This window comes from Palaemon carinicauda, chromosome 42 (assembly GCF_036898095.1).
Source record: "Palaemon carinicauda isolate YSFRI2023 chromosome 42, ASM3689809v2, whole genome shotgun sequence".
NCBI classification, from domain to species: Eukaryota; Metazoa; Arthropoda; class Malacostraca; order Decapoda; family Palaemonidae; genus Palaemon; species Palaemon carinicauda.
In genome coordinates, this window is record NC_090766.1 from 45,272,722 (window position 1) to 45,287,367 (window position 14,646).

General features: G+C 42.0%; 1 protein-coding gene across 3 annotated transcripts in view; it reads left to right on the forward strand.

Moving 5' to 3' along the window:
- The window catches only part of LOC137632829 (uncharacterized), a 48,453-nt gene that overhangs the window by 5,953 nt on the left and 27,854 nt on the right, over nt 1–14,646 (forward strand). For 2 of the 3 annotated variants that reach the window (XM_068364929.1, XM_068364927.1), the window contains exons 2-3: nt 4,315–4,684; nt 10,524–10,736. In XM_068364929.1, the coding sequence (XP_068221030.1) occupies nt 4,315–4,684; nt 10,524–10,736 (583 nt within the window). The remainder of the gene's footprint in view (nt 1–4,314; nt 4,685–10,523; nt 10,737–14,646) is intronic. The other variant, XM_068364928.1, reaches the window with a different exon arrangement.

Sequence of the window (14,646 nt, forward strand, 5' to 3'; positions counted from 1 at the left end):
AAACCATTCATAATGTTTTTATGCGATTGTTGTAGCTTTCCGTATTGTGTATGTTGCAGTTTTATGTGACTGGGTATTACGGCAGGTTATCAAGGATGGAAAATTCTTCCTCCTGACTATTCCCCCTTGGACATCGGTCATCCTGTTGGCAGATAGCCTTCCGTGTGACTCTGCCGCCGCTGCAGGGGAATAGTCATCGTTTGGATACTCCTCTGTTCTGCTGTTGTCGGCGCCTTTCCTTCTACATGGAATCTTCTGGGGTAAGGGATTGCGGCCCTCTCAGAGCTTGACTTGTTTTTTGTGGGCGGCCGGCAGTATACTCTGCGTGGGAGCACCATTCTTGTTCACTGGTTAGGGTGTACTTCTGAATGGTTTTCTTCATCAATTAAGTGAAATTATGACTGTTTCTAATTTAACTTATCTGCTTTGACTCCACGGGAACCCCCTTCCTGTCGGAGGGTCGACGGGTTCTCCCGAGTAGTTAATTTTCTTAGCTGAATTAATTGTAATTCTTGTTTTGTTAGTTTTAATGTTACCGCTCTCCTTCTTCCGTCGATGTCAGCTGGAAGGGAGTGCACAGTCCATAATTTGTCTCTTCTTTTGGTGAACACCTTTCCCATCTGCGGACTAGGTGCTTCTCCCGAGGGAGTTTTTGTTACATAATTTGTTTTATTTTTCCTTGATTAGCAAGGCCGTTCTTTGTTCAACTATGATAACTGACGTAGAAGAGCAGTGCCGGTCGTTCCTGGGGAATTTGCGGTCACTGCGCCATCATTTACCTGTCCTCCTGCACCTGTGGCAGCTCCTGATCAGGACACCGTCTTCGAGGAACTAGCTCTGGTTACGTTTTCTCGAGCAGTGTTAGATGCAGATCTTCAACTTGAACAAGGCTTATTGATGGGAAGCAAAGAGCACTGCCCTAAGGTCCACCTCCTGGGGTTGGACTACTGTATTTTCCCTTCGGAGGGAGAGTTTTCCTCCTCAGTTGTTAGGTTGTCCTCCCTTCCAAGAGAGAACTACCCTTCATCATCATTATCTAATCGCATTGACGCTGATTGCTGTTGCTGTTTCTTGCCCAAAGAATATGCTCTCCCCATACTGAGTCGACTTCTGTTGGGGGCGGAGCAAAGTCTGAGGTAAGTCTCTCCTGCGAGTATTCACCTCTCTCGTTTGCGAGAGAGGCCACTTACAGAGACTCCGCTTCGGAGGCCTGCTGCTGCTGATCAGCTTGCTGATCCTCCTGTCCTTTTGGGGGTTCGTCACCGTAGTCTTTGAACCCACTGTTCTCCTCCTCCTTAGAGGTGCTCCTTTGCCTTTGGCAAAACGACGTCTCTTTGGCTCTTCAGCATCATCATTACAGCTCTCCTCTTTGTAGGATTCTTCTTGTCCTGATTCTACTGGTCCTGACCTTCACCTGGTTCTTCGGACTTGCCTGCTCGTCAATGAACCTGGGTTTGTGACGCACCATCAAGGTCTTGTTCGCGAGCCTCCCCCAGGGATGTTTGCAGTTCCAAAGGGCACATCCCGTCTCCAGACAATCATTTGGCTCTTCGCTGACCAGCTGTTCCGCCCTATTGCAGCTAGTCTTTCTCAGTCTTGCTGATCTCTGATCACCAGCTCGCTGCTAGCAATCTTCAGCTTGCCGATTGTCAGTTCACCGATTTCCTGCCGATTGATAGCTCACCAATGGCTGATTGCTAGCTCACCACTCTCTTGCTTGTCAACGAACCCAGGTTCATGACGCACCATTAAGGCCTTGTTCGCCAGCCTTTCCTGAGGATGTTTGCTCTTCCAAAGGGCTCTTCCGGTCTCCAGATCATTGTTCGGCTGTTCGCTGACCAGGTGTTCCGACCTACTGCAGCTCGTCTTTCTCAGAGCTTGTCTTTCTCTGATAGTTGACATCCAGTCTTGCCGATCGCTAGCTCAACGATTGCCGATCGTTAGATCACCAATCACTGATTGCCAGCTTGCCGATCACCAATCGCTAGCTCACCAATTGCCAGGTCGCCGACAGTCAATCACTAAATTGCTGATTGCTAGCTCGTCTTTAATTGATAACTAATCATCAGCTTGCTGATCGCTAGCTCGCTGATCGCTAATTCGTCTTTCTCTGATCATTGACCTCCATTCTTGCCGATTGCTGATCATTAGCGCACCAATCGCTAGCTCACCAACCACCGATCGCTAGCTTGTCTTTTACCGATAGCCAATAGTCAGCATGCTGATCGCTAGCTCGCCGATCGCTAGATCGCTGATTGCCCGCTCGTCTTTCTCCGATCGTTGACCTCCAGTCTCGCTGATCGCTAGTTAGTCTTTCTCCAATCGTTGACTTCGTCTCGCCCGTCGCTAGCTCGTCTTTCTCCGATCGTCGACCTCCAGTCTAGCCCATCGCTGATCCCCAGTTCACCGATAGCCAATCGTCAGATTGATGATCACTACCTCGCCGATTTCTGATTCCCGATAGTCGGCTATTGCGGGCTCACCGATCTCTAATCACCGATCGTTAGCTAAGCTCTCCGATTATCGAACCTTACTCTTACTATCCATTTGTCAATCATCAGTACTCAGAGCGTCCTCTCAGATCTCCGAGCGCTGATCGCCAAACCTCAGACTCTCCTTGGTCTTGTCGTTCCCTAGTCTTACGGCCCTCGTCAGACCAGCTCTCCTCTCCACCTGCTCTTCGATGAACTGGGTTCGTGACTCTCTAGCTAGTTCCAACCAACCGGTCACTCATACTTCCATGACCTGTCGACATGCGGGCATTCGCTATTCGACAATGGTTAGCCGTTTGCTGACTTATTTAGTGGTTCGCCATTCACATTCGGCTCTACGATTGCCAACTCGCTGATCGTCGAGTCAACCCACCGATCGATGGCAGATCACCCTTTGCCAACTGACCAACTGCTCGTCAGTCACAATCTTTGGCTCACAGATTGCCGATTCGCCGATCGCCGCCTGTTCGCCGTTCACCGCCAGCTCGCCGTTCACCGGCGGTTCATTGCTCAGCAGCCTTCAACCACTCTAGTCACCCTCTGCTTGTCGTTCCCCAGAAAGATCAGAAGGCAAATGGCACCCTCCTTGCTGCTCACCGTTCGCCATCTCGCCGATCCACTAAACGATCGGCAGTCCCCATCAGCAGCTTGTCAACAGGTGACTATTCGTGAGCACTCTCCGACTACGCAGCGGCCATGATAACCAGCTCTAGACCATCATCAACGTTCACCAGTATGATGCCGTTGTAAGGTACACCATCACCCCCATCCAAGGTAAGGTCAAGCCTTGCCTTGCCCACTTATTCATCAGTTCAGACTGAGTTCTCAACCAGGGAAGAGTCCTTACGCGGGGTATCGCATCCCGTTCACTCACCTCTCCCTCCACTAGTCAAGACCCAGCGTCAACAAGCTCTGATGCTAAAGGTTTGTATCGCTAAGGAAAATAAACTTACTTTCAGATTTGTCATATTGAACGATTAAAATGCGAACACCATTTCACTAAGTCCATTGTTTACTTTTGGGTGACTGATGGTGGATTACTATTCACATGTTTGCATTCACTTCTGTCATTTTTTGTATGTTGTACAATATAATCCCTACCTATCTTTTCTTTTACCAATAGAGCTTCAATATATATCTGAACACATTTCCAGATATTGTTTTACAAGTGCCATTTTTTCTCGCTTCTTCAATTCAAGACTATGGTCAAAAGACATCTCCTAGGGAGGGGTTTAATATATTTTGAAATTTAGTGTAAATTCATCTACAGGTATTTGTGTAGGCCTGATTGATTGTTGAAAATGCTCCGTTCAGTATTTAGCTATTGTTGGTCATCTGAAAGTAAAAATTATCCCCGAATAATGACCCACATGATTTGTGTCTGCAGTTCATCCATGTAATGCTTACCAGAATAGAGGAGCAATGAGATTGTTTATTTGTGAGCGAAGAGAACCACTGTGCAGGAAAAACCCTCTGAGTAACGATATAAATTATAAGTAATTATGTTACTTCAAACTTCTTGCCACCTACATGAACCATATCTATTTCCAACTGGCTATCTCGGGTAATGTATTTTTGACCATTATTACTGCTACCAAAAAGACTGTAGTAAGTATTAAAGGTCCAAAGAATGTTTCAAATTGCTATAAGTTTATTGTGCATGGTTATTCTTATACTGTGATTCATTATATGGGAATGTTTGTATTTCAAAAATTATTTTTCAGCTGATAGATTCAGTGTTTTTATTTACTGTTTTTATATTTCAATCCCCCATATTAAATATATTGTGTATATGTATAATGGATAGTTATCTTTCCTGCAGATGTCGTGGATATGCTGTGTACCTGGCTGCAAAACCAACTCCTTTGAAAGTACAATGGCAATGTTTCCCTTTCCCAAAGACCATATCCTCCGTGACAAGTGGAGAAGGGCTATTGGTAGAAGAGATCTTGTTCCCTCCGATGTTATTTGTGAGAAGCATTTTGCCCCAATATTTTTTGAAAATAGTGGAGGAGAGAGACCCAAGTTATCGGGGAATGCCATTCCTTCTGTCATACCTGACTATCTTAAATGCCTTTCATGGCAAAATACCCAAAGACAAAGTTGTCGGAAAACTGTTTACAGGCAACCGAAAGTAAAGGATAGGATGCTCATCGATAATAGAAGGCCATCAGAGCAGACAAAGAAAAGAGGTTAGTTTATTGTAGTTTATATATGTTCTGGCACAAATACAAACCTTGAGTTCTTTACAGTGGATATTATTTCGTTAAGCGCTGAAAACTAGCCAAAAGACTTTTTGCAAGATGTAATCACCCTCCGATATTTAGTGGGGTGGTAGACTAGCCACCTGCTAACACACACCCGGGAAAAGACGTCACTTTTTATTTTAACTCGGTGAAGAACAAACATGCTGTTCTCTCCTGTTAACTTTTTCATTTCATATGAAATATACAATCTGGCCCTAAAACTTTGAATTTTTATTCTTTTTTCCAGAGTAATTGCTACGTGAGGCTTCTTGTGCGGGTTTGTCCTGGCAGCACCTTTATGTCAGCTGTAGCAACGGATCCTCACGTCCTTTTTTGTGTATGCAGGAGTCGTCTTGTGAGGTTTGTAGGGAGTGGGCATCCTTCCAGTGGCAAAGGTTTAGTAGGCAGCGGAAAAAAAAGGCCAAGCGGGACATTTCCCCTTCTGGTTCATCCTTGAAGGCAAAGAAACCCAGGTGTATTTCTCTGTCGGCTCGTTCTTGTCACACCGACTTTGCTCAGTCTGTCTCCTACAAGGAACAGTCGAGCAAGAGTGGTGATTCTTTTACCTTCGGACAACCTTTCAGTTCTGAGGACTCCGTTACTTCTCCTAGCAAAGCGGCGCTGCCCTCGGCCATAGGAGAATCTCTCGCTGCTGATGCTGTGTGTGCGTCAATGTGGGGCTTTTGGGTACCCCTTCTATGGAACAGCTGCTAGAGGTTCTGCTTTTAGGGACCCAGCAGGAGTCATTCGCCTGCCTCCCCAGGGGTCGACTATGGTCTTCTCCATAGAGACTCTGGAGGTCATACACCAAAGGAGCTTCTCGTGTCTCTTCTTGCAGTAACCTTTGCTTCTGCTCATCCATCCTATGTTCATTCTGTTTTGGTGGACGAACGAGAGCAGTTGCAGATGATGATTATCCCTTGGGGTTACCCATCTGGGGATCCTTTTGAGGGGTACCCAGAAACTGGCTTCGGGCATGTTCCGCAGCTCGCAACATACGATGCTTTCCCCCAACTTACGCCTGCTCAGCATGTTGAGGGTGCACAGTTCATTGCACTGAGACCTTCCATCTAGTGATGAGCACCCGCCTCATTCGTGATCGAGGTGCCCCTCTCCCAAGTTATTCTCCCCCCCCCAATCTCTGGGGCTTTCACAAACCTGTGCTGGATTCATCTGTGCCTTGTTCTAGCTCTTCGGAGCAAAGCTTTTCGGAGCTTAACGATGGAGTTAGGCAGCTCTTTACACTACCTTCCCCTCGCTGTCGTGTTCATAGGACACTACATAACGTCCGTTTTGTGAGGCCAGCTACCTTGGGAGCTGCACCTCGGGTTTCGACTTCTTATAAGGGAGAACTTGCTGTTCTTTTTGCATACCAGGTTCAGCTCAGCCTTGTTCTTTTCTTCGTGAGCGAATACCTCCTCTTGTAGAAGACCATAAGGCTACATGCCAACCCCCTGTGGGAGTTATGAAGAGCACAAGTGCTTTTTATTATTGCACGTCAGTGCGTGTAAACACAGACCCTAGTCTTGCCATGTTGCACACCCATTATTATTATTATTATTACTTGCTAAGCTACAACCCTAGTTGGAAAAGCAGGATTCCATAAGCCTGGTGGTGTCCAATGGGGAAAATAGCCCAGTTAGGAAAGGAAAAAAGGAAAAATAAAATATTTTAAGAGTAACCGCATTAAAACAAATATATCCTATATAAACTTTAAAAAAACAAGAAGAGAAATTAGATACAATAGTGTGCCCGAGTGTACCCTCAAGCAAGAAAACTCAAACCCAAGACATTGGAAGACCATGGTACAAAGGCTATGGCACTACCCAAGACTAGAGAACAATGGTTTGATTTTGGAGTGTCCTTCTCCTAGAAGAGCTGCTTACCATAGCTTAAGTATCTCTTCTACCCTTAACAAAAGGAAAGTGGCCTCTGAACAATTACAGTGCAGTAACCCCTTGGGTGAAGATGAATTGTTTAGTAATCTCAGTGTTGTCAGGTGTATGACGATAGAGGAGAATATGTAAAGAATAGGCTAGACTATTTGGTGTATGTGTAGGCAAAGGGAAAATGAACAGTAACCAAAGAGAAGGACCCAATGTAGTACTTTCTGGCCAGTCGAAAGACCCCATCACATTAGTGGTAGTATCTTAACGGGTGGCTGGTGCCTTGGCTAACCTACTACCTACTACCTAAGCACTAGCAAAATAGGTGGATAAGCACCTCCGCCTGATGAATGTCTGCGCACAATCTCAAAATTCCTGAAACATGTACCATGGAGAGAAGCTATGAAACTTCGCAAGTCCTAAATGGACAGTCCCTCTCTCTCTTCAACGTGTAGGACATCGAGGCAGTTGCATAGAGATTGAGAAAGGTGAGTCACGACTCCCTTCTCCATTGGGCACTGACTTCTTGTCCATACTCTGCTGTATCACTGCCACAAAGATCATCACCGGCAATTTGCCAGGGACACAAGAAGGAGTCTCATGCTCTGAAGCAGGCTGCATCTATAAAGCAGCGCCCAGACAGCCCTTTCGGGTTCTAGGTTGAAGAGGTAGAGGAGGCGAAGGTAAAAGGCATGGCAGACTATGCTAGGGGGCCATTCCTCAGACCAGTTCAGTAGTGGAAGGATACCTACAGAGCAGATAGCAGAGGTGGATGTCTCGCAGAACCGAACCTTGGTTGATATCCAGCCTCTGAGTTGGATACCTCGTCTCGATCACTCTCTCTTAGATCCTCTAACCAGACATCCAGTGAGGTCGAGCCTACGCGAAGGAGCAGGCCCTTCAGGATGAAGTCCAGACCATGCTAGAGGAGGACGCTCTCCAGGAGGTCCTAGATGAGTCTCCAACCTTCTACATTCGACTCTTTCTTGACGAAGAGGCTGGAGTCCAGTCATAGACCTCTCGTCATTGAACTAGTTTGTACAACAAACCCCATTCGAGATGGAGATGTCTCAAACTGTAAGACAGGCTGTCAGACCAAAGGACTTTATGATAAAACTGGATTTGAAGGATGCATACTTCTAGATTTCTATTCATCCTTTGTCAAGTAAGTACCTAAGATTCATTCTAGACAAGAAGATATACCAATTCAAGGTGCCATATGTCGGCCTGCCCACAGCACCTCAGGTCTTCCTAGTGTCGACCTGGGCACACAAGAATGGCATTCGTTTACCTCGTTATTTAGATGACTGGCTGACTCTCACAGATTGGATGGAGATCCTTCTCCTTCATTGAGACAAACTCCTTGAGTTTTGCCACGATCTTGGGGATCGTGATAAATTGCAAGAAGTCCTCTCTATAACCATCATAAGACCTGGTATATCTGGAAATGAAAATACATTATGTAGTGGGTTACTGACTGCAGCCGGACGTAGCACAGTCTTATTGTTCTCTATGCTGCCCCCACTCCAGCTGCACTACATTTCTGAGTTACCTCAGTAATAAAGATAATGAATAGATTGAATCTCGGGTAAGATTTTAAATAATACAAGTGATAATGAAAATCAAATATGGGTCTAGGAAAAGTTCAACGTACATAAAGGGTGACACAAAATAAAATTTTATAAAAAAAGAAAAATATTTGTTCCATAACTAGCATTCAAACATATGCTATTTATTAGAGGTATTACGGTGAAATTGAAAGGACGAGCCATTAAAACTTAGCGAGGGTTAACTACCCATCCTGCTAGTTAGCAGAGGGTAGTGGGTAGCTAGTTAGCCCCTTCACTCACGCACCTGTGACAGTGCTTCAGTTTACTTTTGGCTTGGAGGGTGAGCGGTTGTTGTCGCTTTACCTCCTTGCCTATTTTGGACTGCCATTAATGTTTCTCTTTTTAACTTTTTTTTCTCTTCTATATATACTGTATATGGAAACATTTTTAATGTTTTTATAAATATGTTGTAGCTTTCCTTGAAGCGTATGTTGCTGTTTGTGTGATAGCGCAGTACGGCAGGTTCTCAAGGGCGGAGAACTTTCCCTCCCGACCTTTCCCCCTTGGACATTGTTCATCCCATTGGCAAATAGCCTTTTGTGTGCCTCGGCCGCCGCCGCAGGGGAATTGCCATTGTTTGGATACTCTTCCATTCAGCTGTTATCGTCGCCTTCCCCTCTACATGGAGTCTGCTGGGGGAAGGGAGTGCGGCCTTCTCAGTGCTTAATTTCGATCTTGTTTTTTCTCAAGGTCATCGCCGCTCACTTTTCATGGGCGGCCGGTAGTGTACTCTGCAGAGGGAGCACCTCTCCCGTTCGTGGGTTAGGTTGCAGTCCGAATGGTTTCTTCATTAATGAAGTGAAATAATGATTGTTTATAATTTAACTTTTCAGCTTCATCTCCGCAGAGAACCCCCTTCCTGCCGGGATAATTCTGTTTCTGAAAATCAAGAACAACCTTCTGTTTCATTGTCACCAGAGGCCATACCATCTCAATCTCCAGTGTCACCCACGACAACCCATCAAGAGTTTCCGGAAGGTATGGGACTTCACCCAGAAGCTGAAATTAGAACAGAGGCTGCATCACCTCCAGTACGTAGATCAACCTGGGTGTCAAGGGCTCCGAACCGATATGGGTGGGATTGATTACTTATGAAGTGATGTAACCAATTTTATATCTAGAGGGGAAGAATGTTATTATATTGTTTTGTCCTTTTACTCTTTCATACCTCACTCTGAACCGTTTGTCTGGTGATCTTTTCATACTTTGTTTACTTACCTGATGGAGGGAAAGTCAAAGCAACTTATCAAGTAATTCTCTTTCTTTTGTATCTCCTTTTGTTTATTCCATTTGTATCTATTTGGTTTAATTAGATTTACTTTGAGGATCTAACAGTTTGTATTATATTTATTATGGGGTCTGGTAATTATGTTCATGGTTGTTTCAGGAATAATCTACTGAAGTTTAAGTTGAATAAATTGTTGTGACATTAAAAGACTTGGGTGATGCTACCCAAGCTTTTAACGAAGTCTGACTGTATACAAACCTTGAGCTCTTTATACATACTTGTCCTGCCATCAGCTAGAATTTAACCACTTGTCTATGGGACAAGGAAGGCTGCCTGCCTTGGCATTGACCCTGGATGCAACTAAAGTGAAGATCTTCGTGAACACTTTAGGGGTTGAGTGTAGGTTGGAGCCTCGCACTACAGTATGTACCGGCAAATCAATTTTGAAAGCATGACTCCAGGTACATCCTTAGAGGTTAACCTCAGTGATAACCAGTGGTCAAAGTTACTGAATGTAAAGTCAATGGGGGGAGCAAAGAAGCGTGATGAGTCGCTTAGGGCAGGGGATTTGGTCCGTCCGGGGATCGTACCCTTAGGTCTTCTTATTATCCTCTCATTCTGTGGTATCCTCCCCTGGTAGGATGGGTGAGATTGATGCCCTTCCTAGCAGGAGATATCATGACCTCTGCTTGCCCTTACAGTTGGTGGAGCTATTGACTTCCTCCCTTTTCGTTAGTTTTCAGCATTTGCCAAAATGATATCCACTGTAAAGAGCTAAATGGTTTGTATTAGGTGCTAAAACAAAATGTGCAGGTAATTTAAATACTAGAAATGAGAATATTTTCCATCAAATTTTGGTTGCTTAATATATGACTTATCAATTTTATAAAGTAGATTAATTCAAAATAGAGATAACAAATCATATGTTGGATACTCTTAAAAGTATCAACTGTGGAGTTGAATTGAAAATAAGACTGGAATAGATTGAAGTAAAGCGTTTGTATCATAATGTATTTAATTGTTAAATACAAACTCTGTTATCTGTTTTCTTTTTTTTCCAGCAGATTCTGAGGAAGAATTTCAGAGTGGACATGATCAAAATGGGAGAAAGGAGTCTTGTTGTGTGAAAGAAGAAATAAATGAACCACTTTGTGAAGGAAGGATGCAACAAAGTACTTTGAGGGTGCTTTATTCAAGCACAGAAGAACAGCAGTCAGATGTATTAAAAAGAGAGATTAAAGAGGATTTTGAAGTATCAGAAGAATTTTATGATTGTAAGTACTGTATTAATAATGTTATATACATTGTATTTATACATATAGAAAGCAGTAATACCCTATCCTACGTTATTAATAATTTCAGAAAATCCTGTATAAAGAGACGTATATGTTCTGTATAATGAAACCATAAACAACAAAGTACATACAAACTGCTATCATTTTATAAAATTCTGAAATTTTAAAATATGTACTTGTTTCATAACTGGATTACAAACCTTCGTTATTTATTAGGGGTACCGGTATTACTTTTGGTGGAACTGGAAGAATGAGCTGTTAAAATTTTAGCGAGGGTTAACTACCCATCTCACTAGTTAGTGGGGGTTAGGGAGTTAGCTTGCTACCTTTGCATCAATGGGCGTAGACGATGATGGTGATTTAATATTTGAGGTTGTCATTAAGTTGGAAATTATATAAAATGAGGGCATATTACTTTTGCATATATCTCTGGTTTTAATACCTGAAACTATATGTTATTTAACAATATACTGTAGATCAGTTTTTAGAAGGTAAGCCCTTGAACTAATGAATAATGAAAAGTACACAATCATCTCTCCATCACTAGAAAAGGCTTTCAAGCCACTTGCTGAGTTCAAAGACACTATAGCCATCAGCAGAAACATACAGGTCTATCACAGGTTCTTGAAGCAAGATGATAAACAACTGAAATTTGGGGGGATTTCATTGCAAATTTGATATTCACTGACAAGGAAAACATGGCCATGATACATAAAAAATTGCTTTTATGCTTGCACCAACCATTATTATTAGTGGATCTGAGAGAAAAATTAAGCTATTTCCATGCATTTTAATTTCAAAAAATAAAATGCTATTGATTCAGTTATCAACTTTACTATTTCAAAATAGAATTTTAAATTAATAGAAAATATCCCCTCGCTGCTATGAATCATCCTTTGTGGAACTCTTATACTAGTACCCACCAGCCAGGAGGAAAACAAGTACCGAATAAGTACAATACAAACAACAGGAATCAGATTTTTTTCAGTTCTTTGTTAGCTTCGTATTTGTTTTGTGATCTTGCGTTTTAATTTCATTTTTCATTCTTAATACCTTAAAGTATTTACAGCAGTTTATGGTATGTCTCAGTTGGTTGTTAACCCAGCTATTGTCTTAAACGCAGACGATTGCATTATTTCTTTTAACCCATTAGGTCGTTACTGTGCGTGTTCAATGCCATCTTGCCAATTATTCCTGTTACCTTTCACTATCATCATTGTGTAATCCTCAATGATAGCAAATGAATTATTAACTTAAATTTATTAGGCTATGCCAACAAAATATGATAAGAGTTAAGGAATACATTTGAGGAGGACTAAGGTATGATTTTATTGTCTTTGCTAAGGATAAAGGCAATTTAAATTACACATTGCAACACATGACCTATGGACCGTGTTCCGAATGGTACCCAGACCTGTTTAGGCTGTCACTGCAAACTTTGTAAAGCATTGTGGATATTTTGGATTGCACGCAAAATCTTCTCAACCTTATGGTTTACAGGTAAAACAATTAATAGTCTTGATATAGCAAAAAATAGGACTTCATTTAGGATATCACCCACCTCTCCATGGAAGTTACCAGAGATATGATTTTGTAAATATTTTTTTTTTTTTTTTTTTTTATGGAACATGCCAAAGAACAAAGGAACTCAGCTTTTATATATACTGATGGCTCCAGATCTGGTGCTTGACATTGGATTTGTAGTATATAGCAGTTCTTTTAATTGTAGAGGTGCACTTCCTCTAATATCTTCCATATTTACTGCCGAACCATATGGTATACTAACCACCATTGAAAAATTAGCATTAAAAAAGTAGGGCAATTTTACCATTATTAGTGATGCAAGAAGTGCCTTACAAGCTTTGCTTTAGAATTTTTTTTATTCTAGTAACCCTTTAGTTATAAAGACTTTAGTGGTTTTAATTATTGGCCTGAAAGGTATAACAGTTCGGTTTTGCTGGGTTCCGGCGCACGTAGGTGTCTGGAAATGAGGAGGCAGATTCATTGGCAAAGAATGGTGCCACTAAGTTGGTACCGAGAAGGTATCCCATTCCCTGTAATGAATTTTTACTTACAATCAGAAACTTTATTTTTAATTACAGTGAGCCCTCGCTACTTCGCGGTTCGACCATCGCGGATTCACCACTTCGCGGATTTTTTTCATAACCCATGTATATACATATATCGCGGATTTTCCGGAAACTTCGAAAATACCGCGATGTGACCGATGGTGCGAGATTGGAGAAAGTAAGGAAAATAGAATCATGATTGATTTTCAATATAAATGAAACTTTGAGGAGCAACAAAGATATCATTTGTTAGAGAGAGAGAGAGAGGTAGAGAGAGAGAGGTAGAGAGAGAGAGGTAGAGAGAGAGAGAGGTAGAGAGAGAGAGAGGTAGAGAGAGAGAGAGGTAGAGAGAGAGAGAGGTAGAGAGAGAGAGAGGTAGAGAGAGAGAGAGAGAGAGAGAGAGGTAGAGAGAGAGAGAGAGAGAGGTAGAGAGAGAGAGAGAGAGAGAGAGAGAGGGGGGGGTTTAAATGTAATAAACAAAACATTTGATAGGTGCTTATGTAATATCAACTGTAGACGGTTTGAATAAGTTAAGAAATGGTATAAACGATACTTTGTTAGTGTATTCGTACACTCTCAAGAGCGGCAGCTAGATGTCACCTGATCTAATCACAGCCAAAAGTAAAACAAAAAGAAGTCAACAATACTCGATTTTTAAAACACACCCGAAATTTAAAAACAAAAGTACATGCTTTCTTAATGTGCAATTAACTATTTAAAGAGTAGCAATTTTCTAGAATAAAATGAGGTTTCCCAAAAAGTAGTGGTTTGCTGATGAAATCGGATGCCGTATTTTTAGCAACGATTGAAATGGATGTAAACTCGGCATAATTTTTTCATTTCGTATTTAATTGACACTAAGAAAACTAATTTTAGTTTCTTCATCTATATGTAAGTATTGTATAACACGAAAGAGAGAGAGAGAGAGAGAGAGAGAGAGAGAGAGAGAGAGAGAGAGAGAGAGAGAGAGAGAGAGAGAGAGAGAGAGAGAATGAATCAGCTGTTGTAATTGAATGCCGTGTTTTTGTTTCGTGAGAATTTCATCGCCACGACTATAACAACAACATACTGTACTGAACTTTACAGTATTATACAGACTACTGTAATATGATAAAGTAAAATATTTGTAATAACCTATTTTATATGAAATGGGGCTATTTTTTTTTTTTTTTAGAATTTACATTTACGTACGTAAAACAACTCTCTCTCTCTCTCTCTCTCTCTCTCTCTCTCTCTCTCTCTCTCTCTCTCTCTCTCTCTCTCTCTCTCTCTCAAAAGGCTATCGAGTGCAATATAGCTACAAGTTTTCGTGAATAGTCAGTGATTAGTTTGAGGTCGGAGAAGTGGGATAAAACGTCGGCATAGAATAGTTATCTTGTGAATTACTAAAAATCTAATCAAGATGGCTATGTACAACACGGGCAAGGCTTGGAGAGACATCGCTGGACTCAGCAAAAATAAATTCCATGAGTTGGCGAAACAGGAGCTCGACCGTCTGATAACAGAGGTCACTAGTAACGTCAACCAATGTGACGGAAAAATATTCGCAGACATATTGAAACAATATGATCCAATAAACTGGAGCAAATCTGCAGAAAACATCAGCAAAATAATAGAAGAAATTCCAAAGAAAATCCAAGTGTTAAAGAGACTTATAAAGAAAGTCTACATCAATCAACACATTCCATCAAAGAACAATAAGAAGTCCAATATGGTGAATATGCTGATTGATGCAATGGGAAAAAGAATGCCAAAATGGTGTAATACATGTAAGATATGGTATTCCATTAATAATCCTCAACAATTGATTAGAAAATGTG